Here is a 25640-nt window from a genome sequence, read left to right as displayed (position 1 = left end):
TCACGGTTTTTGAGAAACGGAACCAACAACGGCATCACTCTCTAGGTCTAGGTCTATTGCAAGCCAACGCCAATCCACGACAAAAAGGAGCATACGTGGAATCTGTTGCAATGGCGAGCAAGGGAATCGGTTGCTTGGCCGAGGCCATGGGCGCCCTGCGAGTGTCTGCTAGGGTGAGTGGAAGAGTCTTTCATGGTATTCGCATGCGTCTAACGTTCTATAGCCGGCTGCTCTTAGCAAGACGTTTACAAGGTCAATGGCTACAGAGGTGTCTTCTAGCGATGCCCCTGCTGTCGCTAAGTCTGCCGATACCCCTCAGGGCATTCTAGAGTCATGGAAACCTAGTCAGTCTCCTGTCTACTTCGCAGTTCACCTCTACTGACACACCCAGTCTCGACCGTCCCCCTCACAATCCACAGCTTCCCCTCCCTCGAGCCCACAGCCCTCGAGCAATGGTCCGTCAACCACCTCTACCTCCCCCTCCGCCGCGACATCCTCCACCTCGCCGTCGTCTACGAGGGCGACAACACCCGCCAGGGCACCGCCTCGAGCAAGAACCGCTGGGAGGTCAACGGCTCGCACCGCAAGATGCGACCTCAGAAGGGAACCGGCCGCGCCCGTCTCGGCACCAAGCAGAGTCCCCTCCTCCGAGGCGGTGGAAAGGTGTTTGGACCTAAGCCCCGCGACTTTGGAACCGGCCTTAACCGAAAGGTTTACGACAAGGCTTGGCGCACTGCGTTGAGCTACCGTTACCGAAAGGGAGATTTGATTGTGTGTGAAGATGGTATGGATCTTGCTCTGCCGACCGACTTTGAGCTGCTTGCTGGAAAGTACCTCAAGGATGGGATGAAGGAGACATATCTCAAGAAGTACATGACGGGCATGCTAGGCAACCTGGGCCTTGGCCGGGCCAGCGGCCGCACTCTCTTTGTGACGGGCAACCGCCGCGAGGCCCTCTTCGAGGCTATGGAGCAGGTCCCCTGGGAGGGACGAGCACTGGACCTCGAGGACGTGGACGTCAAGGATCTTCTGGAGACGGGCAAGGTGGTGCTGGAGAGGAGCGTGCTCAAGGAGATGATTGAGCAGCACCAGAGCGACCTTGTGAGCCGGGTCGTGATGCAAGGTCTCATCAAGGGAGGACCTGCGACAGGGACGAGGGTGATTGGGGCATAAGAGCCGTGTAGGAATAGCCTTGTATTATTGTGTATACAACCTGAACGTCAAAAGATATGATTCGAGCAAGGTCGAAGTTGGGTATCATGTCATAGACCCGTCAACAACGCCTCCATCTACTGTCTATTCTACAAGATCAAGTGTTACAGTATGTTACAATATGTTTACAACGCTCCGCCAACTAGGGAGACAATCCACATGGCGACCCGGACCTTGAGCCCTACTCTTCGTTCGTTTTTGGCAAAGTCGTCTCTTGTCGCTTTTGTCGCGTGCTCCTGGAGCCAGAGCTGTTCGTCTGCGAGCCGAGCCTTTAAACCCTCATCGCGAGTAACAATCAGGGCACCAGCTTCGAGGTCGTGTGAGTAGCTTCGCTTTGTGTAGTTGGAGCTTCCGATGATGCTCATGGCGGGGTGCTTATCGCCAGGCATGGTTACCCAAAGACCCTTTGCGTGATATGTCCATCCGCCAGGCTGACCAACCATGCCGTGACGCCACTCCTTGAGGGTGATGTCTTCATCGCGGCCTTCGTGGTGCACACGGTGAACGAAGCGGCGAGCGAGAAGCGTGTAAGCGTCAGGCAAGAGCCCAGAGACGCCCTTGGACTTGTAAAAGCCGTTTGCTTCTGGGGCAGCAGTGATGACTGTATTTGAAGTCGAGGCGGTACTGAGGAGGAGCTTTGTCAGAGAGGGAGCAGGGTTAAAGTAACCGGCTGTAAATGTCCATGAAGAGTCGCGGTATGCGGGTGAGGCCAGGGTTTTGAGAATGTGAGTGATGATGGGGAGTTCAGTCGATGTATCAGGCTTCATAACCTGGGACATCTGACTGAGCATGTAAACCCTCGTATCTGAAATGTCCTGAACTGGCTTAGAGGTGGGATGTATCAAGGCCTGCAGCGTTGACGTGGTGCGCTTGATGAAGGATTGAGGCTTCTCGAGCGGTGAAGGAGCCGAGTTTGTTGTTGGCCATGAGAGGGTGAAGCCTGCTGGTTCTTCTGAGGGTTGAACGAGGAAACTGAACGATGTGACCCCTGAGTGAATCTTCCAGAAGTGGTCCGTCACTTCTTTAGATGAGAACAGGTGGTAGCGATCTTGACGGTTCGTAAAGTAGTCGGTAGACAAGTTTGCCCTAAAAAGTCAGTCAAGCTCATGTGAATGCTTCTAGTGACTTACCCTGACATGATGATCTCGTCATCGACTCCGTACAGCTTCATGTGTTGGAGTCCCCATCCCTCATTGATACGCTTGGGAATGTACTCCTTTCTCAAACCCGTCAAGTTCGGCGTGTGGTACATACGAATCTCGACTCGGTCTGTACCAAACTCTTGCACGAGGGGCGCCAGCAAGGACGCACATGACGGGTTGGGAGCTTCTCGAGTGCCTCGTAGAGCATCCGTCAAGATACTAAGTTTCACCTCGGGATTCTTCCTTAGTGCCTCTTGTAACGTCTCAATAAGCTCCCGCTCCGACTTTCCAATGTATAGCGTCGACAGAAAGATTCGTCGCTGGGCTTTTCGTATCCGATCCTAATCCCATCAGCCATATTCCTCTACACTCCGTCGAGATTCACACCTTGAGTGTCTCGTAGAACTCGGTCGGCGTCCTAATAATTTGTATCTGATCCCCTCGAACATCGAAACTCGGCGCAAGACGGTCCAACTCGTTGACAAACGGCGCCAGAGCACCTGCGCCGCTCGCAGGGCTCGACGCCGGTGCCGGGGCCGGGGCACCAGCCGACATTCCATACTGTCTTCGCTGAATCCTCGGTCGTGGGACGCTCGGCTTGGGACGTGCGGCTCGGAGCCTAGTCGTGCATCGCGTGCAACTCCGTGCGAGCATTTCGGAGCTCAATTGGGTACCTGTCGAAGCTTGACGTGGTATTGAAGATTTGCTTGTTAATGGCCTGGATATTTCTGGTTCAGAAGCTGTGGGTACGTACCTGCATGCCGTCACAAACAGGTTCTGCCGACGTTTTTCCGTCCCGGTAATCACTTCATCGCCAGAGGACCGATCAAGACCCTCAATCCCCCGTTGCACGCCGAGGTCAATTGTCGCTGAACCGCAACCATGTCGACGATTACGCGAACGCTGTCCAACCTGCGAAAGGTTGGAATCAAGGTGAGTCCTTCTAAAAACCGCCATTGAGCTCCAATGCTGACCCTGAGTAGGATTACTTCCGACAGATGCTGGTATGTACCGACGACCGAACCACTCGAGCTTGACTAACGACGTCTGTTTGTTATGAATAGTACATCGGTACGTTTTAACTCTGACTCTCCTAGACTCTCTCTGACCAGCGCAGGTGACACCAAGTACGGTCGTCTCATCGGTACCGATCGCGCGGGCAACAAGTACTTTGAGAACAACGAGGAACTGCCCCTCCGAACGCGCTGGGTCGAGTACGCCAAGCACGACTACGACGCCGCCCACATCGAGCCCGGATGGCACTTGTGGATCAGCTACGGCGTCGACAAGCCCCCGACCGAGGATGCTCTGTTGAAACCGGGTACCCGCCACTTTGAGCCCACCAAGGCCATCCCCAACTATACCCAGAGCCGAGGAGCCTTCAAGACCTACAACACGTGCGTACGATGTGAAAGTATGGGTGGTGGCATGCTGACATTCCCTAGGGCCAAGTCCAAGATCACGGCATGGGAGCCCGTGGCTGCTCCCCGGGCATGAGCGAGTTGAAGACTGTACATATGAATCTCGGTTAGACAATTAAACTGTCAAAAAGACGAACCCGAAAAAAAGGGTCTTGAATTCATTCAGATCAATCGAGCTGCTGCATGGGCGGTCCCTTGCAGCTAGTGAATGATAATGGTATAGGATCTAGCAAAACATTTGCACTCTATGAGCTCCTCCACATGGTCTTTCCTGTAAAGAAATCGATCGACTATATATGAAAATCACTCAAATTGCTTCTACGACGACTTGGACTCGATGGCCGATTTGATGGCTGGGATTGTCAGCGAGGAACTTGGAGATGGACGAGATACTCACCTTCGCAAGTGACTCTAGCATCTCCGAAAAGCATCTTGGCGTTGGGCATGTAAAACATGGGGTTGGGAACATCGGCTGGTCTAGTTAGTGGCCAATCAGCTAAAGTGACCGGAATTACTCACCATAGCCGCTGGCCAGACTCCTCTTCATCACTACAACCTGCTTGGCCTTCCAGGCGTGAAGCACAGGCATGCCCTCGATGGAGCTACCCTTCTCCAGGGCAATGGGGTTAACAGTGTCGTTAGCACCAATGACAACAGCCAGATCCGTGTCGGGGAAGTCGTCGTTGATCTCGTCCATTTCCAGGACGATGTCATACGGCACGCTAGCCTCAGCGAGGAGCACGTTGCACTGGCCGGGCATACGGCCAGCAACGGGGTGAATGGCGAAGCGAACAGTGATGCCCTTGGCCCTCAGAGACGAGACAATGCTGGACAAGGCGTACTGGGCCTTTGCCACAGCCATGCCGTAGCCGACGATGAGGATGACCTTTTCAGAGTTGAGGAGGGCATCTGCGAGGTCTTCTACAGATGTTGTTGTAACTTCACCTTGGGGTTTGTACTCTTGCATTGCTGTCGGTGTGCCGAGGCCTCCGAACAAGACGTTTGTGAGGGAGCGGTTCATGGCGACACACATGATGTATGAGAGAATGGAACCGGAGACGCCGATTAGGGCTCCGACGGTGGTGAGGAGGGGGTTATCCAACATGAAGCCCTCAGCGACAAGGGCGAAGCCGCTATAAGCGTTCAAGACGGTGATGACGACAGCTGGGAACGGTTAGCATCTGACCCGCAAGAGACTTTAACTACTTACGCATATCAGCACCTCCAATGGCGGCGGTAGTTGTGTATCCCTTGATGAAGCTCAGTGCAGCGTTGGCAGCGAGTGCTCCAGCTGCAATCATGGGACTTCCTGGTGCCATTGTAACAAAGGCTCCCATCGTAGCAACGTTGGTAGCCAGCAGCCCAGAGTTGATGGCATGACGTCCAGGGAGAATCTTGGGCTTGGAGCTCATCCTGCCGCCGAGCTTGAGGAAGGCAACGATGGAACCGGTAAAGGTGATGCCACCTAAAAGGTCAGTATTTATAAGATACAGCATCGGTGGACTTACCAATGAGAACACCGAGGTAGGCTGTTACGAGGTGAAGTGTTGAGGGGTCCATGACATCAGCCATGACACTGCCGATGCTGGTGAGAACAGCGGCGAGACCAACGACGGAGTGAAGAGCAGCGACGGTCTGAGGGAGATCGGTGGGAGTAATACGCTTGCCAATGAGGAAACCTATACTGTCAGAAACTGTGCTCCTTATTTCGGGCAATACTTACCAGCAATGGTGCCAAGAGCAGCGAGACCACCAAACTGTGTGAGAACCTCAGGGGTAAAGCCAGCAGCAAGAAGACTAGCCAGGACACCAGTGCCGACACCGAGTATGCCGATCATATTCCCCATACGGGCAGTAGCCTGAGAGGCAAGACTGGAGATGGAACCGATGCAGAGGACTGAGCTGATGAGGTATCCGGCTTGGACGAGACCAGCAGCTCCAGTAGAGGCAGCGGCAACGAAGCCTCCACCGCAGAGAGCAGCGGGGATAGCATACAGCCAAGGATACTCAGGAGGGTCAGTAGGTCCTATACCTTTTTAGCCAAGCTCTGAAGAGTCTTGAGTAACTCACGCTTAAACATATCCAGCATGCGCTTGGTAATGACAAAACCACCACCAACATTGACAAAGGCGAGAAGAACACTCAGAGCACCAAAAGCCTGGGGAACAGTCTCTGGCAAGAATCCACCTCCGAGAATAAACAGACCGCCAATACCGACCATACCAGAGATGGCGTTGGTAACACTCATGAGAGGAGAGTGCAGCGCAGGCGCAACACCCCAGACAGCACGGTAACCGATGAGACTAGCCAGAGCAAAAGTAAAGGCATTGGACATGAGAAGAGGGCTGGTCCACTTGCCAAGGGCCATGATGCTGCCCATACCAGCTGTGACGCCAGCGACTTCACGGGTCTTTTTCTGCCAGGGGGTCAGAGCTACGGGTTCAGGGGCTGCCTCGACGGGTTCGGTCTTGACGGGCGCGGGAGGAGGTGCAGGTCGAGGAGCAGGCGGGAGAATGTCTCCGTCTTGAGTGACGATGGCGCCTCGGACAACTTCATCCGAGAGATCGATACCGAAAGCCTTGGGTTCAGGGGCCATGGAGAGCAGGAACTTGGTGATGTTGTTGGAGTAGAGCGTGGAAGACTGAGTTGGCAAGCGAGAAGGCAGATCAGTGTATCCTGTACAAGTTAGCAGAATACTTCACGCTCTACGAGTCACATACCAATAATCTTGACGTCGTTGTAAACAGCCAGCTCGCCCTTCTTGGTAGCTTCACAGTTTCCTCCAGCCTCAGCAGCCAGATCGACAATCACACTTCCAGGCTTCATGACATCGAGAATATCGTTCTTGAGGAGCTTTGGCGCAGGCTTTCCGGGGATCAATGCAGTTGTGATGATGATGTCGACTTCCTTGGCTTGTTCCTTGAAGAGCTTCATCTCGGCCTCGATAAATTCCTTGCTCATTTCCTTTGCATAGCCACCAGCGCCAGATCCGTCTTCTTCAAGCTCGACCTCGATGAACTCGGCTCCAAGAGACTGAACCTGCTCACGAGCAGCAGATCGGGTATCGAAACCACGGACAATGGCTCCCATGCGACGAGCAGTAGCGATAGCACTCAAGCCAGCGACGCCGGCACCGATAACCAGAACCTTGCAAGGGGGGATCTTTCCAGCGGCTGTAACCTGACCAGTCAAGAATCTACCAAACACGTTTGAAGCCTCGAGGACAGCCTTGTAGCCAGCAATGTTGGCCATGCTGCTGAGAGCGTCAAAGACCTGGGCGCGAGAGATACGGGGGATCATGTCCATGGCGAAGCTAGTGGCTTTCCTGGCGGCAATCTTTTCGACGAGTTCCTTGTTCTGAGCGGGTTGAAGCAGAGAGATGATGGTTTGACCTTCTTTCATGCAGTCGACTTCACCAAGACCAGGGCCGCGAACCTTGAGAATAATGTCGGCGTTGGACCAGACATCCTTGGGACCAGTTACCAGAGTTGCGCCAGCCGCTTCATAAGCGGCATCGAGAAAGTCTGCCGATGTACCAGCGCCGCGCTCAACGAGGACCTGCTTGAAACCCTTCTTCTTCAGTAGGGCTACATTGGCAGGTGTCAGAGAAACTCGGCGCTCTCCAGGAAAGATTTCGGTGGGGACGCCAACGGTGAGGTGATCGTACGGAGTCGTCTTGGGAAGCACCACGGTGGAATAAGTCCGAGGAGGAGTCACAGGAACCGAGACATGACGAATCAATGCTAGAGGCTTCGAGATTGCGGGAACAATTGCGCGCTGGCGAGACGAGGCAAACGTGCTCTGCCATTGCTTGCGACGGGAAAGGATGGCATCTGGACAAAGCTCTAGTTAGCTCGGGTCAAAGGAGCTTCCAGCAGCTTCAGAGAGCTCACCTCGGACCTTGTAACGCTTCAATTGCTTTGATACAAAGCAGGAGGAAGCGCACAGCTCAGAAGCCGAGGCTGGAGCCGCGGTTGTGGCCAGCGGACGAAGCATGTTGGCAACCATGATGAGGAAAGCCCATGGAGGCCAGCAGCGAGATCGGAGAAGAGCTGCTTCTAGCGGGTACAGTACTCTCTGAGACTCGCGTCTCTAAACACACAAAAGGAAGACACTTGCGAAAAAAATCTAGGAAAAAAGAGAGAAAGAAAAAAAAAACAAAAGACAGACATCAAGGGTCATCCGAAGAGGGGCTGACCTCGTCTCCGTGTCATGTGTTTTCCCTCCTTGTCTGGGACGTCACTCGGCATTCCTCGTTCGAGTCACCTACCACCGCCCGCTGGAGCTCGGGCCTAGAAGCCCTGGCCCGGGGTTCTATTAGCCGCCCCGGGCAGTGGGCCACGGGGCGCTGATAGTGGGACCCGAGGACGCTAATGCCGCTAAAATCTGGGGGCGGGGCATCAATTCTTGGGCGCGGGGGTTCTAACTGTTCCATGGAAGAACAGGGTGTGGTTTCTCATAGGATCATCATGGGCAGACGGCGGATGGCTCGGGGGAATTGCAATAGCGAGATCTTGAATGGTTGCTCATCCCGCGGACTTGCCTGTTGGGTGCCCTCCCTAGGACTTGGCAGCCAGGTTCCCCTCACTCGGAGCTGCAAGTCCGGCCTCAGAGTCCGGCCATGGGCGGTTCAAGATGAGCCGAGATCATGATGCATGATGCATTCGCAACATGAGCGGGCGGGCTGTGGGCGTTTCCGATGTTTCTAGCGCTCCAGTCATTGGGATGGAGTGGCTGATGTTGGCTAGAGCCTGATCTAGTAGCGTTGCAGGTCTGCTTCAGTTTGAATCACGACAAAGGATGATCATGAGTTTGATGTTTGCTACAATAAAGGATCGACAATACAATCTAATGAGTGGCTTCCAACAATCTCATTCATCCCATCCACCATTATTCTCATCCACTAACCGCTGCAGTCTGCCTGTTCAACAACATCCAGCCACAGCCATCCTACATATGGAATCTCCCCAGCCGACCACTCCCTCGCATTGGGCTCTCCCCCTTGTCTCCCTCCTTGGTTTTCGGATCACCCGCCCCGCTCCCTCCACCGTGACCAGGCAGGCAGGGCGTCTTGCATCGCCCTCTAAAGTCCGGCCCGACATTGAGGCACGTATCACAGCCGCAGAGGAGCTCGAGGTGGTCTCCGACCTTTTGGTCGATCTGGTCGCAGAGGCAGATGTACAGGGCCGAGCCGACGCTGGTGGCTGGAGAGCCCTGCGGGCAGTTGGCGTTTGGCGTCTTGCAATACGCCTCGGAGAGTTGGGCTTCATTCCAGGGCTTTGCTGCTGAGGCGTTAGCGTTTCCACGGTGACTTGGGGATTAGTGTTTATACCCATTGCCATGAGGACCTCTGCGCAGTAAGTATACCCGCATTCACAGATTGGTCCTTCAATTGGTGGTGGTGCACCCGTAGGGTTCGGAGCTGGTGGGGCCGGGGCCGGATCCGTTGGAGCCGGAGGTTGCGGGACAGGGGCCGGGGAAGAAGGTGGAGGTGCGGGAGCCGGTTCGTCAGGAGGAGGAACTGGAGCAGGTGGTGGAGAGGGCGGAACTGGAGGCTCAGCTGGCGGTTCAGCTGGCGGAACTGGGGGAACTGGGGGATCGGCTGGAGGAGCTGGTGGTTGAGATGGAGGAGGAACAGGCGCAGGCTGAGGGGATGAAGGTGGAGGGACCTGGGGCTTTGCCATGACCAGGGCGAGCAACCCGAGGAGGATGAAGTATATCTTCATGTTGGTAACGAATGCGATAGTTTGGCTTAATGGATTAACCTGTCCAGGTATGGACTTGTCTGTCGGGATGCTGAGCTCGTCTGAGATGCTGGCTATCCATCCTTATATCTGGCAGACATCCGATGTCCAGGTCGCCCAAGAAGCAAACGCTTGCTCATCAACGAAGGCTTCCGTCAATAGCATTGCGAACACGTCGCGCGTCCTACATCGTGGAGCCATCGGCAGTCCGGACCAGTTTCGATGGTCAAACGTAAAAGTAAAGCCCATGGTGTTGTTCCTGGTCTAGTATCACGACGAGCTGGAAGTGGCATGGGCGAGTTCCGAGGGCGAGAAACTCCGATCAAGTTTTTGGGAGGTGACAGAGGTATCATGATGACAGACACATGTTCACTTTATACGTCTCGTACTTGTCTCTTGCCATGATTGAGGTGTTCCTGGGGTTCCTAGATTGACGGTTTTGTTGTAAGTGGGACATGCAACTCTCAGAGTACGACAACTGTGTGATATGCACCTGCAGATGTTTGCTTCAACTGATATCTCAGTGTAAGTATATGCTCAAGACAAACATTTGTAAGGATAACAAACTTTCAGCAAGAAAACAAGTTCTATACCTACCAACTGACCGTCATCTAGGTTCCGGCCGGCATCGGCATTTGTACAGTGCTAATCCCCGCACTGTGCCATTGAAACTGTACCAACCCCACCATCCGTTGTGCTCCGAAAAGCTGATAACTTTGCCCCTCCAAGCGCATCTCAGCCGCTCAGCCATCCTTGAATCCACAAACTCGTCCTCCGAAAGCCTTTCACAATGTCCGAGTCCGCCCCCAAGAACGTCATCAACGTCGGCACGCGCAAGTCGCCCCTCGCATTGGCTCAGACAAACATCGTCGTCGACGCCCTCAAGGCCCAGTTCCCCGATCATGAATTCCCCATCCACGGCATGACCACGACCGGCGATCGAGATCAGAACACGGCTCTGTACAACTTTGGAGGCAAGGGATTGTGGACGTCGCAGCTTGAGGAGAGACTCGTCAACAAGGAGCTTGACCTTGTGGTTCACTCGCTCAAGGACATGCCGACGGCCTTGCCCGAGGGCTGCGTTCTCGGATGTGTGACGTCCCGCGAGGACCCGAGGGACACACTGGTGATCAAGAAGAGTCTGCAGGAGAAGCACGGCTGGAAGACGCTGGCTGATCTGCCGGCTGGCAGCATCATCGGCACCAGCAGCGTGCGTCGCATCGCTCAGCTGGTCCGACGGTACCCCACGCTCAAGTTCAAGGACCACAGAGGCAACATCCAGACCCGGTTGCAGAAGCTCGAGGACGACCCGGAACTGACTGGCATCATTCTTGCCGCCGCAGGTCTCCAGCGCATGGATCTCGGCCACCACATCTCTCAATTCCTTGAGTCCGACACGGGAGGCATCCTGCACGCCGTCGGCCAAGGTGCTCTGGGAGTCGAGTGCCGGGCGGACGACGAAAAGGTGCTCAAGTTCCTCAAGACGATCGAGAACGAGCAAACTATGCTGGCGTGCGAGGCGGAGCGCGCCGTCATGAGGGCGCTCGAGGGCGGGTGCAGCGTTCCCATCGGAGTCGAGACCAAGTGGGTGGACGGCAAGCTACGGCTCAGAGCTACCGTCGTCTCTCTGCGGGGCGACGAGGGTGTCGACTCTGAGATGACGGAGGAGATCAAGACACAAGAGGAGGCCGACACTTTTGGCAAGAAGGTGGCCAAGGATCTCGTGGACCGAGGAGCTAGCAAGATCCTTGATGCCATCAACGAGAAGAGGCAAGTGCCTGAGACGGTCAAGTAGACACAAAAATGGACGAGGACATGGCATGAATGCATAGCCGTAAATCGGCACATGAAAATAAAACCCAATATACCCCCGGGACGCGAATCACCATATGGTACACCTGACGTCTGTCTATGCTTACAGGTTGAACTGTCTTTCATTCCTTTCTCTTGTATCCGGTCGTAACCCATTTCCGTGATAGCCATTGACTCTTTAGTGGTCGCTGCCAGCAAAGACCTTGTAGGCCTCAATGTCCATCAGCTCGTCAAACTGCTTGGCGCCCTCCTCATCAACTTCGACCTTGACAATCCAGCCGCCGCCGGCGCTGTCGTCCTCGGGGACCTTGTTGATGGTGGAGGGCTTCTCCTCGAGGTTGTCGTTGACCTGGGTCACGCGCAGTCGGATCGGGGCGTTGATGTCGCTGGCTGACTTGACCGACTCGACGGCGCCGACCTGGTCGCCCTGCTCAACCAGGACGCCAGTCTCGGGGAGCTCGACGTAGACGACGTCGCCGAGCTGCTCGGCTGCGTACTCGGAGATGCCGACGAAGCCGTGCTTCTTGTCGGCTGAGAGGTCGATCCACTCGTGGTCCTTGGTGTACCTACGGGCGAGGCCTGCCCTCAATTAGTTCCGTCGCAATTGTAAAGAGATGGGCGCAACTCACTCAGCTTGGTGGTGGAGAATGCTCGCATGGAGGAACGGGCCATGGGAGCAGCGCGAGGGGCAAAAGCCTTGGCCAGAGGCGCAGCGACGCGCAGGGACCGGGCAATTGAGGCCATTGTGAGTGTGGGAGAGTGGATGGGTTGGTGAGAGGGGTTGGACGAGATCTGCCGAGTTGGTGATATCAGTCAAGTTCTCACAAGCTCTGCCCGCAAGCAACCGAATGGAACGGCACTACGGAGGACATGGGCCGAGCGGCAGGTTTTCGGAGGTTGAACCCGGAAGCTTAGTCAGCCCGGGACCCGTGTGAGTTTTGTTCATGATGCACATGTTTGACGGAGGGAGTTGAACCAATCAGGGACCGGACAATGGACAAGTTTCACAAGTCAACATGGTCAAGTTGTTTACTTGCAACATGTATAAACAGATGCAGGGTCAAGGGTCTTTTGAGTCAAGATTAGATCTGATGAGCAAAGAGTGACAGCTGTGATGAGTTGGCTCTGCATGACGATGATCCCGAGATCAAGACTTCTTGCTTATCCGTGGAGGCAGGCAGCTATATGTACGTGCGGGCACGGGGCCAATTGACCAAGCGATGATGTCGCACAGGCGGATGCAAACAAACAAAATGAAAACATTGGTTGCTTGTTTACTGACGATGCATGATGAGTTGGGCTGATGGTAAATGATACCCAAGGATAGCCACTATCCGTGCTCTTAGCATGTAAAGGTTGCGTGGACTCTTCTTCTGGCGATGTTGTTTGCTACGAGACAATGCTCAGATAAAACCGAGTCATTGTGATCCAGACTGTTTGGCTCCAATTGCATCATTGTTTGCTCGTCAGCCAGCCATCTGCCATGTCTCAACCAACCATTCGTCGCAGACGCGCCCTGAGCGTCTAGCTCTGTAACGCGTCGTCTCCCGAAACTAAACAGCAGCAAAAACTCCACCCCACATGGCCCAGAGGTCAAAGGCCATCATCAACAACACGGGCTGAACCAAGGTCTAGCCAACTCTAATCGACCGACTCGGGCGGGGTGGATCAGAGAGGAGAGCCGTGTCCTGAATTTCCATTATCTTCTCTTTTCTCTTTTTCTCTTTCTCTTCCTGCTGCAGCGACTCCATCACAGCGCAGCATAAGTCAAATCTCCTGCCCGTGTGGCTTAACCGGTGCCTTGAAATTCCGTCCCGGGACTCGCAACCGCCCAGGCCAAGTGAGAGGCTCACCACCATCACCTCTTCCAAAAGCCCAGCGACGAATAGCCATCCCCCTCGCCCCTTGTCAGTCCCTTTCGGTCCCTTCACTTCAAGTTCTTGTCGCCAGAGATTGACTGACTGTCAGTCCAGGCGTCTCCCTCTTTCTCTCCCTACCGCCGTCTACCTTCCAGGCCTGGATCCATCCTCTCCTCGTAACCCCCTCCGAGACCTTGTCTCACTAGGTCCGCCACCACGTCGGCTCCCTACAGCCTGTCCTGTCTGCTTTCTCCCTCTTGAGCCTGTCGGGTGGCTTTTCGTTTCGAGTCCCTAGGCCCCAGACACGATCCCGTGGAGTCTCTCTGCTTCCGCCACCGACAGCCTTCTCGGAGCACACACGACCACTTACCGACGAGTGCCTGGCCTGGGCCTCAGCTCAGCTCCCACTGCCGCCGCTACTACTCCCCACTGCTACGCTACGCTACTCTGCCGACTCCATCTCAGCTTCATGCCTCGCACAAGCTCTTGACCAGTCTGTCCTTGTCTTCTTCCGACCGCTATAGGCGCCTCGTCCGCTCCAACCACGTTCTCTACCGACCTTGACTCTCGCTCATTTCGTCCCCCCACACGCTCCTTCGTCTCCATCCAACCGCTGCTTCACTCAGCCTTGACCACATACTCTCCCATCGCGACATCGACTGCTATTCACCCTGGACGACTCAACGATCACCGCGGCCACGGCCACCATCCCCGACCCCATCCCTCCCCCTCCCGACGCTCCCGTCATCGCCGTCGACACCATGGAGACCGAGGTTCCTCCCCCACATGAAGTCCCCGACGACACTCTAGGCGGTATCGAGGGTTCTCCGCATGTCGCCTCCAGCAGCAACGGTTTCCGTCATCAACAGAGCACATCCCTCGACCAGGGCCTCGCCAATAGTCCCAAACCAGAGGAGGATCCTTCGGCCAGATACACCCCTCCTGTCCAACCGGCGCCTCCAATCTCCCGACCAGCTAGCGGCCTGTCCAACCCCGCACACCAGGCCTACAATGACTATCGGCAAGGCGCAGGCGAACCTTCATCCAACGGCCGTAACCATGTCGTGATCAAGGTTGGCATGGTGGGCGATGCCCAGATCGGCAAGACGTCGCTCATGGTCAAGTACGTCGAGGGCAGCTGGGACGAGGATTACATTCAGACCCTGGGCGTCAACTTTATGGAAAAGACAATTTCCATCCGCAATACAGAAATCACCTTTTCCATCTGGGACTTAGGCGGTCAAAGAGAATTCGTCAACATGCTGCCGCTAGTATGCAACGACGCCGTCGCCATACTCTTCATGTTTGACCTCACGCGCAAGAGTACCTTGAATAGCATCAAGGAGTGGTATCGCCAGGGACGGGGTTTCAACAAGACGGCCATTCCCATCCTTGTTGGTACCAAGTACGATCATTTCGTCAACTTTCCCCCTCAAGACCAAGAAGAGATCTCAAATCAGGTGTGTTTGACGGTCCGTCATGTTGATTCGACTAACAGAAATAGGCGAGACGGTTTGCCAAGGCCATGAGGGCAGCCTTGATCTTTTCAAGTACAAGTCATAGCATCAACGTGCAAAAGGTCAGTCCCATAAGGTTTCCATTGATGCACCGCTGACCTTTATAGATCTTCAAGATCGTACTATCCAAGGCATTCGACCTCAAGTGCACAATCCCCGAAATCGAAAACGTCGGCGAGCCCCTATTGTTATATCAGTCTGTGTGATGATACGCATCCTACCAAGACTACGTCTAGATCATGTCACAGACAAGGCATGTCTCAGACAGGCCATCTTATGTTATCACGTCGAGATACCCGACAACAATGACGAACCATACACCGCGAGCTGGAAGAACAGCTTCGCAGGCGCCACACGATGCGCCTACTGGCCGGCTTATCTACAGTCAGCTAGGAAGAATGAAATAGTAAAACTGTCCTTGTAACTTGCCTTTGATGCGCGCGACTTTCCCTTTGTCTTACACACCACTGGATCGACTCCCTTCCCTTCCTTATTACTTACTGACTCTGCTTCTGCACTAAACTCGATTGTCTTATTACACTTTACGGATAATGGAGAGGTCGGGATAACCTCTCAAGGATAGATAAATCACATGGGTATCTTCTGGCGCGCGGGTGCGCATCTACATTACCTGCTGGGTGTGCTCAGCAGCCTTTATTGCTGTCCTGGAGGAGCTACAGGGGATATCAGAAGGATATCATGAAACAGCTGCAACGTTAATCGTATTGTTGGCTCAGGTGGATGATGTATGGTAGGATGAGAGACGAGGTAGCATTAGATGAGGAATGAGCGGTTGCTGTACGAGATGAGACAAGGTGTTATAAGAGTTGATTGCTAATATACAGGTCCGTCAGACAATTGGCTTGATGTAAATTCAAGCCAACTTCTTGTTGTTGGTCGATTTGTTGCTTTCATCACCGGACTTGTGATTAGCTCCCCGTCCCTTGACTGGCTGCTTGACCCATTTTCGTTCCCCCTTGTCCTCCACATCGTCCTTGTAGTTTGTCTTTGGGTCATACGTCTGATCCTTCTTCCAAGGAGTAGCCAAGTCGACATCGTCAAACTCACCCAGGTCCATCGAGTCTCGAGTTTTTGCGACCCGTGCGGGGGAACGCTGCTTTTCGCGCGACGACTCCCATAGCTTGCGAATCTGTTCCTCCAAACGGGGACGTGGGGGGTTTACTGGATGGGTGTCAACGATGAGAGGCCAGTCCTGGCGTTCGTCCCCTTGCAGTTCGTGTGCTTCTTCCTGGTCAACCCGCTCATACTGTACTCTCCTGGAGATCTTGCGCCAGGGGGCAAAGGACATGATGAAGACGAAGAGGAAGAGAAGGACTACGACGCCAAAGATTACTGCCAAGGCGATGATGTGGGATTCTCCTGGGGACTCTTCCTCGCGAGTTGTGAGGTGGTGATATGAGGGGATCTTGCGGAAAGGGGGTGTAAAAGGGGTGTTTTGATGTGTGTTGCAGGGGGCCATGGGAGTTACCTTGATCTCTCGTGCGGAGAGATTTTGGAAGCTGTGATGGTTAGTTCAGGATGTGTAGTTGGAGAGTTATATAGGGATAGGAGTAGTGATTTAGTGGGTTGAGGAACAATGAAGGTTGTTTGTTAGAGAACAAGCGTCATTGAGTGCAGAGCATCATTGACGCATAGAATGTTCAGTAGAACAAGAAATCGTGGGAGCTTAGAATTGAGAGCAAGAGAAATCGTCAAGCAGGTCACTGAATTCGCTCGCTTTATCGTACTATCACAGTCTCAAGGATTGACCCAAAGCGTTCATCTCTTCCGGCACATTTTACACCATCTTGATTTAGACTTAAGCACAGGAAGAATTGGCTTAACTCCCAAGTTGCACTGCAATTTTAACCCACGCTGAGGGTTTATTGGCCAACCAATTAGAACCGCATAACAGGAGAACAAGCGTCATTGAGTGCAGAATATTGCCCACAAACATATATTCTAAAGAACGTTCAGTAGAACATGGACTCTTGGCAGTAGAGTGAGAACAAGAGAAATTCCCAAGTGAGCTACGGGCTTGCTCTTTATTGCCGATAACAAGTTAGAGGTCCCAAAGCTTAGCCCAAGCCCAACAATGCGCCCCAGAGATCTCTTTCAGTTTTACATAATCTTTTAAACAGATGCCTCATTTCTCATCGATTACACGGCACGTAGAGCTGGAGAAGAGAACCCAGTAAACCCTAGCCTACTAGGGATCTACCCACCAAGTTGAGGTTGTGGGCAACCAAGGCCAATACTATGAGAATTCCCAGTCCTTTGTCAATGTTGTCGACTGTTCAGAACAGCTGAAGTGGGCGTATCTCACCTGCGTCTTAGTCAGTGTCCTATGCCAGAAGCTCAGGCATCATTGGATGAAGGGCAAACATTGGGTGTTACTCCAGCTGTAACTTTAGCGGACACGGTGAATGTTTTTCACTGCAAATTTAACCCGCACGGAGGGAGTCTAAGATTGGAACTGCTAAGCGAATCGGGATGTTGTGCCCGTGGTCGCCAGTCTGCACTGCACTTTTAACCTGCATTATGGGAAACTCGGCTCTAGCAAACCGGGCAGTCGGGACAGTGGGACGCGAGGGGCGTCTCGACGCCTTCACTACAATATTAAACCACGTAGAGGGAGGCTCGACTCCAATCAACCGACCGACCGGTTGGAACGTTCATTATGCTTTAAGATAATAACTTCAGGATTTCTTCACTGCAAATTAAATACGCTTAGGGGCCTTCTTGGCCGACCAGTCAAAGCAGTTGGACGTACACAGCAACTTGAGCTCTCCAAGGGAAGTTGAACGTACCAATGAACTTGAACTGTGCAAGATAAGAAATGGGATAGCATACTGTATCTTTGCTTTCATATCAAACGCAACGAACTTGCAGCAAACTAGTCTTAAGTACAGGCATTTAACTCAGTTTGCTTATTATTAAATAACTAACATATGTTATCCTACTTGTAGATAGTAGACTTACACGAAGACATACCAGACCCTGGTGATGGGAGGAGTTTACCTGGAGTACAGTAGCAAGGGAGGACAAAGACGAATCCCTAGGGAGCGCACGAGGGAGGGGTCGCCTGACCTGCTCTAGGTATAGTGGTCAGGCAAACAAATGCAACCTACACTGCGAATTTAACACACGCAAAGGGGACGTTGGCCGGTCAATTGGGTATAGGGGCTCTCAAGAGCGAAACAGAGTACCGCAACTCTCATCTCGATTCTTCGCAGTGAACAGAGAGCGCTCAAAGCCGTTTTTTTAAAAGTTAGAGTGTAGCTTTAAACTCATATCCTCTCTATCAGATCGATGCACCCCTTGTCTTATCAGCTGCAGGCGGCGACAGAAGAAGTTTCCATAGAGCTACGAGAAGGTCGCAGGCGGCCATGATGCGTTGGTGCCTAGGGCAAACGGCAGATTAATTGACCACAAATCGCTTCACTGCAAATTTAACTCAAGCAGATGGAGACATTACATAGCATTTCCAGTAACTCCCAGGGGCCTGATGCCATGATCGCCAAGAACGAGCCTCACGAATGACTTCCATACCTTACACTTCGCATTTGCTACAGTTTGAACCGTGATAGAGTTATCCTGGTGTTCTTTGCGCCTTGGAGCAAGCTTCGTATCAAATGGAAGCATATTACCCTCTTTCTCAGTACTACCTAGCTAGCACAAGGATATCAGGCCCTGGTGACAGAGGAGGCTTCCCCAGAGTAGAGAGGGTCAATACTGATCCCTGGCAAGAACAGGGAAATCTCACCCCGTGCTACGTATGTAAGAAACAAGCTACCAGGGTGGGTGGTCAGACGTGGACTGGGGATCCGGTCCTTCACTGCAAACTTAACCCGCCCTGAGACTTTGTTAGGCGGCCAATTAGAACCGCTCAATCTGCATGAAAACTTGAAGCTCACAAAGATGAGGCAGAATGAAGAGTGACACTCATCTCTAGGTATCTTCCGGAGCGAACAAAGAGCGCTTGTATCCTGTGGTTTGCTTTCGGATACAGAAGTTCAAACTATATGCCTACCCCCCGTTAGACAGATGGCTTTATCCATTATCTGAGCAGACGGTACACTGCATGAGGGCCACCAAGCCTTGGTGATAGGATCAAGACGAATCTGTCGAGGAGGGGTAGAAGAGAAGACCGGTGCTGACTGCAGCGGCGCTAGTGGTTCAGTGTCCAGGGCAGGTTGTGCATTCTTCACTGCAAATTTAACCCAAACAGAGGCCTAGGAAATCAGTCAATTAGAGCTATCCAACGTGCACAGCAGATTTGGCGGCTCTGTATGGAGGTGAAGCGTACTTTAGCATTCGTAGTCCTACCCATCAAAACGAACTCAGCCCCTTGAACAACACTCTCTGCCTAGGTAGCTAGGCGTTGAAACTCCTGTGTATGGACTAAAAGACAAGTAAGCACTCGCTTAATCTCAAACAAAACATTCTACTTCGACAGTCTCAAAAACTGGGAGGAAAAGACGACCAATGGCGCCAATAGCCTCACTAATGACGGGCAGTGCTTCTGACTGCATGATACTGGTGCCGGACTGAAAATCGAGTCCCGGTATTCTTCACTGCAAAATTAACCCACGCCGAGGTCCCTCGAACAGGGCTTTTCGCCTATCGCCTCCATTCATGGTACACTCATAGCACTGCGCTACATGGTGGTGTGCCTAAAAGCAAGGCATGATGATGCAGCAGAGGGCTAGTGTCGGCTCTTGGCCCAACTTGGCGCGCTTTTACAGTGAGACGATGTTGTAGTCTTAAATGCGGAATTGTAAACACATGTACCCACTGATCGATGGATTGATGTCTTCGACATGGAGGACCCACGTAGATCCTTTAGAAAAGACAGCAAGGCTGTGTTGCGCAGTTGTGAGAAACGCACGGGTAGATGTGAGAAACGCACAGGCGAATGTGAGAATCGCATTCACTGCAAGTTTAACCCACGCAGAGACTCGACGTTCCGTCATTAAGTCGGCCAATCTGAACTATTTGACATACGCGGCGTTTCTAGTAGCTCTCAAGGACAAGGCAGCATCGCTTGATTTGGTTAATATGTGGCTCAAAAAGTGAGGCGATGACTATGACACTCCTGTTACGAGTGGAATGGCACTGCAATTTTAATCCACGCTGAGGTCCCTCGAACAGGGCTGTTCGCGGAACACATAGCACTATACACTCTCCACTACCTTAGGTATCTACTGTAGCCGTGCTGCGTCGCCAGTCAAAGTGAGGCTGCCTTCTGTTCACTGCAAATTTAACCCAATTTAACCCACGCCGAGGCCTATTAGCTCGGCCAATCAGGACTCTTCAGTCTGCACAGCAACTTTGGCGGCTCTTCGTGGAGGTGAGGCATGGTACAATCTACTTATTCCTGCTCTACGTAGCTCTTTGTGGTGAAGTTGGTCCACTTGTGTAGCTCTCTTTGTCTAGTACGTAGGTAGGCATCGAAACTCCTGTGTATTGACTAGGGCAAATGTCAACACTCGCGTCATCTTGAGCAAAACTTTGTACTTCGGGAGTCTCAAGAATTCTCAATTATTCTACTTCTTCTATGCACTGGTCGTGCCCTGCTCAACATCCGCCCTACGAGCCCTCTTCTTCTTTACGTGCCGGTAAAGTTTGACGATTCCACCCCCAAGGAGAGGGAGTACAATAATCAGGCCAACGGCGACAATAGCCCATACTGTAGAGCTATCCTTGGACTCTTCCCTGGCTGCAATGTTGGTTAAGTCTCGAGCTGGCGGCCAGAGGAGGTGGGAGAATGAGGGAGTGTGAGTGAACCGTGTCATTTTGTATAGATCTGAGGGTGGTGATTTTCTGAGGTAATATTCAAAGCAATAATTGCGTGAAAGATGTGCTAAATATTTATAGTGAAGCAATTGCTGGGCCTTTCATGTCCTGTCTAGGTCGTTCTTTTGTTGTGTCTTTGTGACCAAGTGCTTTGTTTGCGCTTCAAGACTTGACGGAACAAAGGCTGCCAATTACACCTAGCCAACGTCCATGAATCACACCAGGTGGAAGATGCCGCTATTCAGAAATGAAGAAACCACATCCAGAACAGGCTGATGGTATGCGGACTTCTCCGTGGCCATGTTGCTGTGGGTGCAGTCTTGTCTCAGACTACGATACCACGAGGGCATACGTGCGAGCGGGAGCCTGACTCTACCATCATGTAGATCACGGTGCTTCTTCCAGCCGTGAATCACTGACGGTGATTCCATTCAGAGGCAAAGTGCGCCGTGAGAAACGGCCTACATCAACAATGACGAGCTACACCTGCCGAGAGCCTCCGTGTATAAAATCCAGCACCATGAGGTTCAAGACTCAAAACACCTACCTCCGTCCTCATCGGTTCAACACGCTCACACACTCACCACTACGCGACATGGATCCTCAACCATATAACCGCTGGGTCGTGGCCGGCTTCATCATCATCCACGTGGTCCTCCTCTGCTGGATCCTCTCCATCTCCATCGCCCTCCAGCGCGATCGCCACGCCCGCCTAGTTGGACGCAAACTTACACAACGACCTTTCCGAAACAGGAGGGCAGAGTTTCCGTGGAAGGACGCACTTCGGGAGACGGAGGTGGTTGCGGATGATGGCGCTGAGCCTTTGCTGCCGACGTCGCCTCGGGGCACGGGATGGGGATCGGGAAACAGACGGACGAGCTGGAAGCACAATGATGAGTGGGGAGAAGGCGCGTTTGCATGAAAAGGCTGTGTGAGTGACAGCCAAGGCGTGTTAGCATCACAATATCCAAGTTTGCTCAAACCATGTGATGCCGCAGTTCAGTGTCACGAGCGTCGAGTGTCCAGCGGTGTAGTCGAGAATAACCACACAACCGGCATAGCAACACAAACTGCGGTGAACAGTACAAACATCCAAAGAAACAATCAGTCGAGTAAAAGCTGTACAACGGTAACCATCGGACTCACCGCTACACGCTGTAAGCCGGGCTTCTTGCTCCTCTTATACCGTCCCACCTCCGGAACCCGCGGAAGCTTGTGGATCCCCTCCATCAGAACTCGACAGGCCACTTGACGGCATTTCCAGCCTTCTTTTCCTTTTCTGCATACGGCAATGCGAGAAAGAATCTAGGGTCCTTTTGATTTCCCCGCAATCTGGGTTGATTAGCTTGATCTCGTTCCTGACGATCTGGTGCATGTTGGCTTGATGTGGTGGAGCCGTACATGGGCCGTGGCTGCATGAGATGCATAATCTGACTTACACTGTAAGCATTCTGATCTGTGTAAGAGGTGATCAACTCATGGCAGACTGCGAAGGGACTTCAAGTGTTCTCGCTGAAACTGGACATATGTCCTCCTGCCACTTGGCCAAGTGAGCAGATATTTCATTTTGACTCTATGGTCTACCTCTATACCGGCTCGAGATGATCACGAGCAGACCTGAAGCGAGAGAGAAACAATCAAGAACAAAAAGACCCCAAGGTTCTGTACTCCTTCAATCCGTTCCATATAAGAATGCCCGCCGGTTCCAACAGGGAGAAATAAGAAACACCACAACGCCGTTCATGATGAAAAGAGTGAAAAGGCCCCAGCGCGCTAAAGAATATAGTAGAAGAAGAAAGTCCCGGTGATTACATGTACAGAGTTCTGATCTCGAAGGGCCGCAGTCGACGAGTCCCTGGCGGGTGTAGCTGCTGCTTTTGCCGATGGGGGTATCTAAAGATGCATCGAAAATCCGAAAACCAAAGACGAGAAGAAAGGTGCTTTAGTGCTTGTTGTCCCTGTCTCCCCAGATGGGGGCGTTCAAGGGCTTGCTGACGCCAAAGCCGACGCCGACGGCGATGCCCACGACGAGAAACACCAGGAGGACCTTGACGATGATGCGGTTCCGGCGGCTGAGGTTGGCCATGCAGGTGCAGCGGTTCTTTGCCTTGTTTGCCTTGGCCTTTTGCTTCCAGTGGTCCTTGCCGGGCCAGACCTGGCAGTCGCTCTTCCTAGCGAGGGGACTGGCAGATGTCTTGTGCTGGATGCAGGACGAGTCGGTCGTGTGGGTAGGGACCATGGCCTCGATGTCGGTGTCGAAGGGGTTGGTGCTCCGGTCGGAGCGCGGTATGGGAGTGTCGTCGGGGCAGACGGTGGTATTTGTCGAGAAGGCGGCCTTTTCAGGGAGGGCGAGGGTGTCGATGCTGGGGCCACTAGGGCGGGAGAGTTTCTCGTAGTTTGAAGGCATCGTGATGGATGTGAATGTGAATGTGTTTCAGAGGGTGGAGTAGAGTCACTAGGACGAGGAATTGGTGATGAATTAAATCAGGGTGAATTCAGCTGATTCAACGGCAGCTATTTTCAGTCAGTCTCGTTGAAGGTGACGCGGATGTGGCGATCGAGGTTGATGTTGAGCGTGTCCCAGGAGATGGAACCATCAACATGCGCGTGCGACTAGGGCAGTCGCACCAAAACGGGTGAGGACTGGAACATACCTTTTTGTATCGCCCGTTAAGAGACACAAGGACGTTGAATAGCAAAGTTCGGGAGAAAGTTTGCGCCGAGACGATTGGGGAAGAGGTTGGTTGGAGGCCGCGTACGCCAAGGGCGAGAATGCAGTCGCTGAATTGAATCGTATTCGCAAAGGAGCGGCGAGTAGAACAGAGATGATGGATCAAGGAGAGTATCCGTAAAAAAGGCCAAGAGAATGATGCCTTTCGTTATTTCGTTGGGGAGGTGGCGAAGGAGAATGAATCCTTAGAGAAAAGGAAGCAAAGAAAGGCAAAGGCAGATGATGATGGGCTGGTTCGTCCTTGGGAGGTCTCAGAGCATGGGTCGTTTTGGCGATTCGGTTCGCTCAAGTCCGGCCGGTTAGTGGAACGGTTCCGAGAGGGAGTCAGGAGAGCCAAAAGGAAGGGGAATCAGCTGCCAATAAAGAGAGGAGATGGTGTATTGTTGAATATTGCTCTCTCTCGTTTTTCCTTCTCCCAACAATGGAGACTGGAGGCTTGAAGGAAGAAAAGTTCAAGGTCGTTCTCAAGGGGCAAGATGAGAGATTGCGAGTACAACCAGACACCAGAATCACCCCGGACAGGGCAGGGACCTGGTGGTTTTGAATAGAAACAGGAGCACCCTCAAGCCACAGACCAGACAAGAACGAGCCCACGAGGACGGGACTGAGAGTTTAGGGGCATTCGTTCAGGCCCTGTTCTAGGCCTCCTTGTTCCTTGGAGATGGACCCCAGCAGAAACAGGTGCTGCAGCCCCCGCTGGGAGATTTGAGCCTATCTCCAAGACCTCGCCTGGACGCTTGGGCCCAAAGCGGGTGCGCTAGGGGCGGTCTTGCCGCTTTTGGGCCTGGCGGGAACGCGCAGCCAGCGGGGGGCCACTACGCTACGCTACCCCTAACCTTGACTCCATGCGATGGGACGCTGCCGCTGCGACTGCTGAGTTCCATGGATCCATCGCCACTGGACACAGGATGGCATCATTTGGCTGTTCATCTCTTCTACACTCGGTATCAATATTGACCCTGATTCCAGTTACAAAGATCAGATCCAGTGCCAAACGCTATCAGGTCGAGTCACGCACGTCACCACCTGTTCATCCCCAAGATTCTCGCCCATGTGGCATGGCCGCATGCCTACAGACCGAACCAAATCCACGAATCCCCTCTCAACAAGGAATATAGCTCACTCGACTTCTCCTCTTCCTCCAGTCTAGCGGCGGCCTAGGCTATTCACCCGATATCCGCCATGGTTCTTGGCCGGTGCGAGCGCCACCGAGATGGGTCCATCCATCTGGAGAAGAACCCGAGAACGAACTGACTCGCCCACCATCTTTCACTCCCAGAGGGAACCATCCGTCTTGGCCAGGGGCCGACCAGCCGGGAGGGGGGACGAGTCGTGTGCTGCATCTCGATATATCGTTGGAAAAGCACGCACAATCAATCACATCACGCTCTGCCGTGTCTCTCCCTTGACTCCATCCATGGCATGACTGCGACATTCGACTTGACCACAAGACTCGGGGTCATTATGCTCATCCCGTGACTTCTCGACAGCCGAAACCACATGAGGATGCAAGGTACAGACAGCCTCAGGAGAAAATCCAGATCCAGGCACAGGGCAAGGTTCACCAACGGGAGTGAACCGCCACTGGATTCCATTGCCGTCATTGCCAGACAGACTGTCATTGTGCCCTCTATCGTGCCCGTAGCCGTCGTCTACTCCAAGCTAGCAAGCTCAAGCTTCGAATCAAGGAAACTCTGCTCGACGTTTGACAGGGCCAATGCAGCCACCGATGCAACAGGATGCTTCCTTGGCATGGTGCAACTGGATTCAACTCGTCGTGGACCCCGCTCAGTTGGTCCATAGGAAATCCTATCCTCGCAACGAACTCGAGCGGCCAACATCCGCGCGTCCTCTGATGCTTGGACCTCCCTGCGCGCTTTCGCATCTCGCTGCGTTTCAACTCTGGGGCGCAGCATCCACTGAGCGCTCGTCTTCTCGGTAAAGAGAGTGCTCGCTACGAGACCGAAAGATAGGCTCTTGTCTCGGTGGGTGCCCAACTGAACTGATGCGCCGTGTACGGGCGTCTACATGATGTCCGCGTATGGCGTAGCATCGTCCGCGTATCAGAGAGGTGCTATTTGAGGCATTACGTCGGTTCCCATATGTGTTGCAGCGTTATGCAAATCCCATTCTACCACTGAGATGGAGAGATTGCGGCTAATTTCCCACCTCCCTCTGCCGACGATCCATTATTCAAACCAGATAACGACCGGCACGACGCGACAGAGTTTGACAGTTTGCACGATGGTATCTTCCGTCGATGTTTCTTCCCCTCCTTTGAAGGTCACTGGTGTGCGTGTGCCAACAGCTTCCTCTCTTGGTCGAGAGGGAGAGTTCATCCGGCGGGCAACGACGAGTGTGACGAGGGTCTAGAACGCGGGTGAACTAATGCAGGGTCCCCCA

At 53.2% G+C, this 25640-nt stretch overlaps 11 protein-coding genes across 11 annotated transcripts; 5 read left to right on the top strand and 6 right to left on the bottom strand.

Annotated features, from left to right (window-relative positions):
- Window positions 1–32: 32 nt before the first annotated feature.
- Window positions 33–1173, top strand: NCS57_00995200 (uncharacterized protein; the record flags this gene model as incomplete). The annotated part of the gene is made up of 3 exons (XM_053059710.1): window positions 33–173; window positions 224–344; window positions 392–1173. The coding sequence occupies exons 1-3, from the start codon at window positions 111–113 to the stop codon at window positions 1171–1173; spliced, it is 966 nt and encodes a 321-aa protein (XP_052910104.1). The 5' UTR covers window positions 33–110.
- Window positions 1174–1337: 164 nt separating this feature from the next.
- NCS57_00995100 (CDP-diacylglycerol--glycerol-3-phosphate 3-phosphatidyltransferase) lies at window positions 1338–3029 on the bottom strand (the record flags this gene model as incomplete). Its single annotated transcript, XM_053059709.1, has 3 exons — window positions 2742–3029; window positions 2343–2695; window positions 1338–2298 (listed from the first exon to the last, which is right to left on the bottom strand). The coding sequence occupies exons 1-3, from the start codon at window positions 3006–3008 to the stop codon at window positions 1338–1340; spliced, it is 1581 nt and encodes a 526-aa protein (XP_052910103.1). The 5' UTR covers window positions 3009–3029.
- A 207-nt stretch (window positions 3030–3236) lies between these two features.
- On the top strand, window positions 3237–3851 carry NCS57_00995000 (NADH dehydrogenase [ubiquinone] 1 alpha subcomplex subunit; the record flags this gene model as incomplete). The annotated part of the gene is made up of 5 exons (XM_053059708.1): window positions 3237–3287; window positions 3338–3358; window positions 3419–3425; window positions 3472–3751; window positions 3800–3851. 5 exons carry the CDS (start codon window positions 3237–3239, stop codon window positions 3849–3851), a joined length of 411 nt encoding a protein of 136 aa, XP_052910102.1.
- Window positions 3852–4093: 242 nt separating this feature from the next.
- NCS57_00994900 (Proton-translocating NAD(P)(+) transhydrogenase) lies at window positions 4094–7783 on the bottom strand (the record flags this gene model as incomplete). The annotated part of the gene is made up of 9 exons (XM_053059707.1): window positions 4094–4128; window positions 4173–4247; window positions 4295–4939; window positions 4986–5240; window positions 5284–5454; window positions 5499–5801; window positions 5846–6451; window positions 6496–7608; window positions 7669–7783. 9 exons carry the CDS (start codon window positions 7781–7783, stop codon window positions 4094–4096), a joined length of 3318 nt encoding a protein of 1105 aa, XP_052910101.1.
- A 942-nt stretch (window positions 7784–8725) lies between these two features.
- Window positions 8726–9501, bottom strand: NCS57_00994800 (uncharacterized protein; the record flags this gene model as incomplete). The annotated part of the gene is made up of 2 exons (XM_053059706.1): window positions 8726–9057; window positions 9108–9501. 2 exons carry the CDS (start codon window positions 9499–9501, stop codon window positions 8726–8728), a joined length of 726 nt encoding a protein of 241 aa, XP_052910100.1.
- An 808-nt stretch (window positions 9502–10309) lies between these two features.
- Window positions 10310–11314, top strand: NCS57_00994700 (Porphobilinogen deaminase; the record flags this gene model as incomplete). The annotated part of the gene is made up of 1 exon (XM_053059705.1): window positions 10310–11314. The coding sequence occupies one exon, from the start codon at window positions 10310–10312 to the stop codon at window positions 11312–11314; it is 1005 nt and encodes a 334-aa protein (XP_052910099.1).
- A 195-nt stretch (window positions 11315–11509) lies between these two features.
- NCS57_00994600 (Glycine cleavage system H protein) lies at window positions 11510–12075 on the bottom strand (the record flags this gene model as incomplete). The annotated part of the gene is made up of 2 exons (XM_053059704.1): window positions 11510–11910; window positions 11961–12075. 2 exons carry the CDS (start codon window positions 12073–12075, stop codon window positions 11510–11512), a joined length of 516 nt encoding a protein of 171 aa, XP_052910098.1.
- Window positions 12076–13951: 1876 nt separating this feature from the next.
- NCS57_00994500 (Septum-promoting GTP-binding protein 1) lies at window positions 13952–14913 on the top strand (the record flags this gene model as incomplete). Its single annotated transcript, XM_053059703.1, has 3 exons — window positions 13952–14650; window positions 14695–14769; window positions 14815–14913. The coding sequence occupies 3 exons, from the start codon at window positions 13952–13954 to the stop codon at window positions 14911–14913; spliced, it is 873 nt and encodes a 290-aa protein (XP_052910097.1).
- A 668-nt stretch (window positions 14914–15581) lies between these two features.
- On the bottom strand, window positions 15582–16187 carry NCS57_00994400 (uncharacterized protein; the record flags this gene model as incomplete). Its single annotated transcript, XM_053059702.1, has 1 exon — window positions 15582–16187. The coding sequence occupies one exon, from the start codon at window positions 16185–16187 to the stop codon at window positions 15582–15584; it is 606 nt and encodes a 201-aa protein (XP_052910096.1).
- A 4839-nt stretch (window positions 16188–21026) lies between these two features.
- Window positions 21027–21428, top strand: NCS57_00994300 (uncharacterized protein; the record flags this gene model as incomplete). Its single annotated transcript, XM_053059701.1, has 1 exon — window positions 21027–21428. The coding sequence occupies one exon, from the start codon at window positions 21027–21029 to the stop codon at window positions 21426–21428; it is 402 nt and encodes a 133-aa protein (XP_052910095.1).
- Window positions 21429–22448: 1020 nt separating this feature from the next.
- On the bottom strand, window positions 22449–22913 carry NCS57_00994200 (uncharacterized protein; the record flags this gene model as incomplete). Its single annotated transcript, XM_053059700.1, has 1 exon — window positions 22449–22913. The coding sequence occupies one exon, from the start codon at window positions 22911–22913 to the stop codon at window positions 22449–22451; it is 465 nt and encodes a 154-aa protein (XP_052910094.1).
- Window positions 22914–25640: the final 2727 nt, after the last annotated feature.

Source organism: Fusarium keratoplasticum, chromosome 8 (genome assembly GCF_025433545.1).
Source record: "Fusarium keratoplasticum isolate Fu6.1 chromosome 8, whole genome shotgun sequence".
Taxonomy (NCBI): Eukaryota; Fungi; Ascomycota; class Sordariomycetes; order Hypocreales; family Nectriaceae; genus Fusarium; species Fusarium keratoplasticum.
The sequence above is the reverse complement of the archived record's forward strand: the minus strand, read 5'-3'. Positions and strand labels throughout refer to the sequence as shown.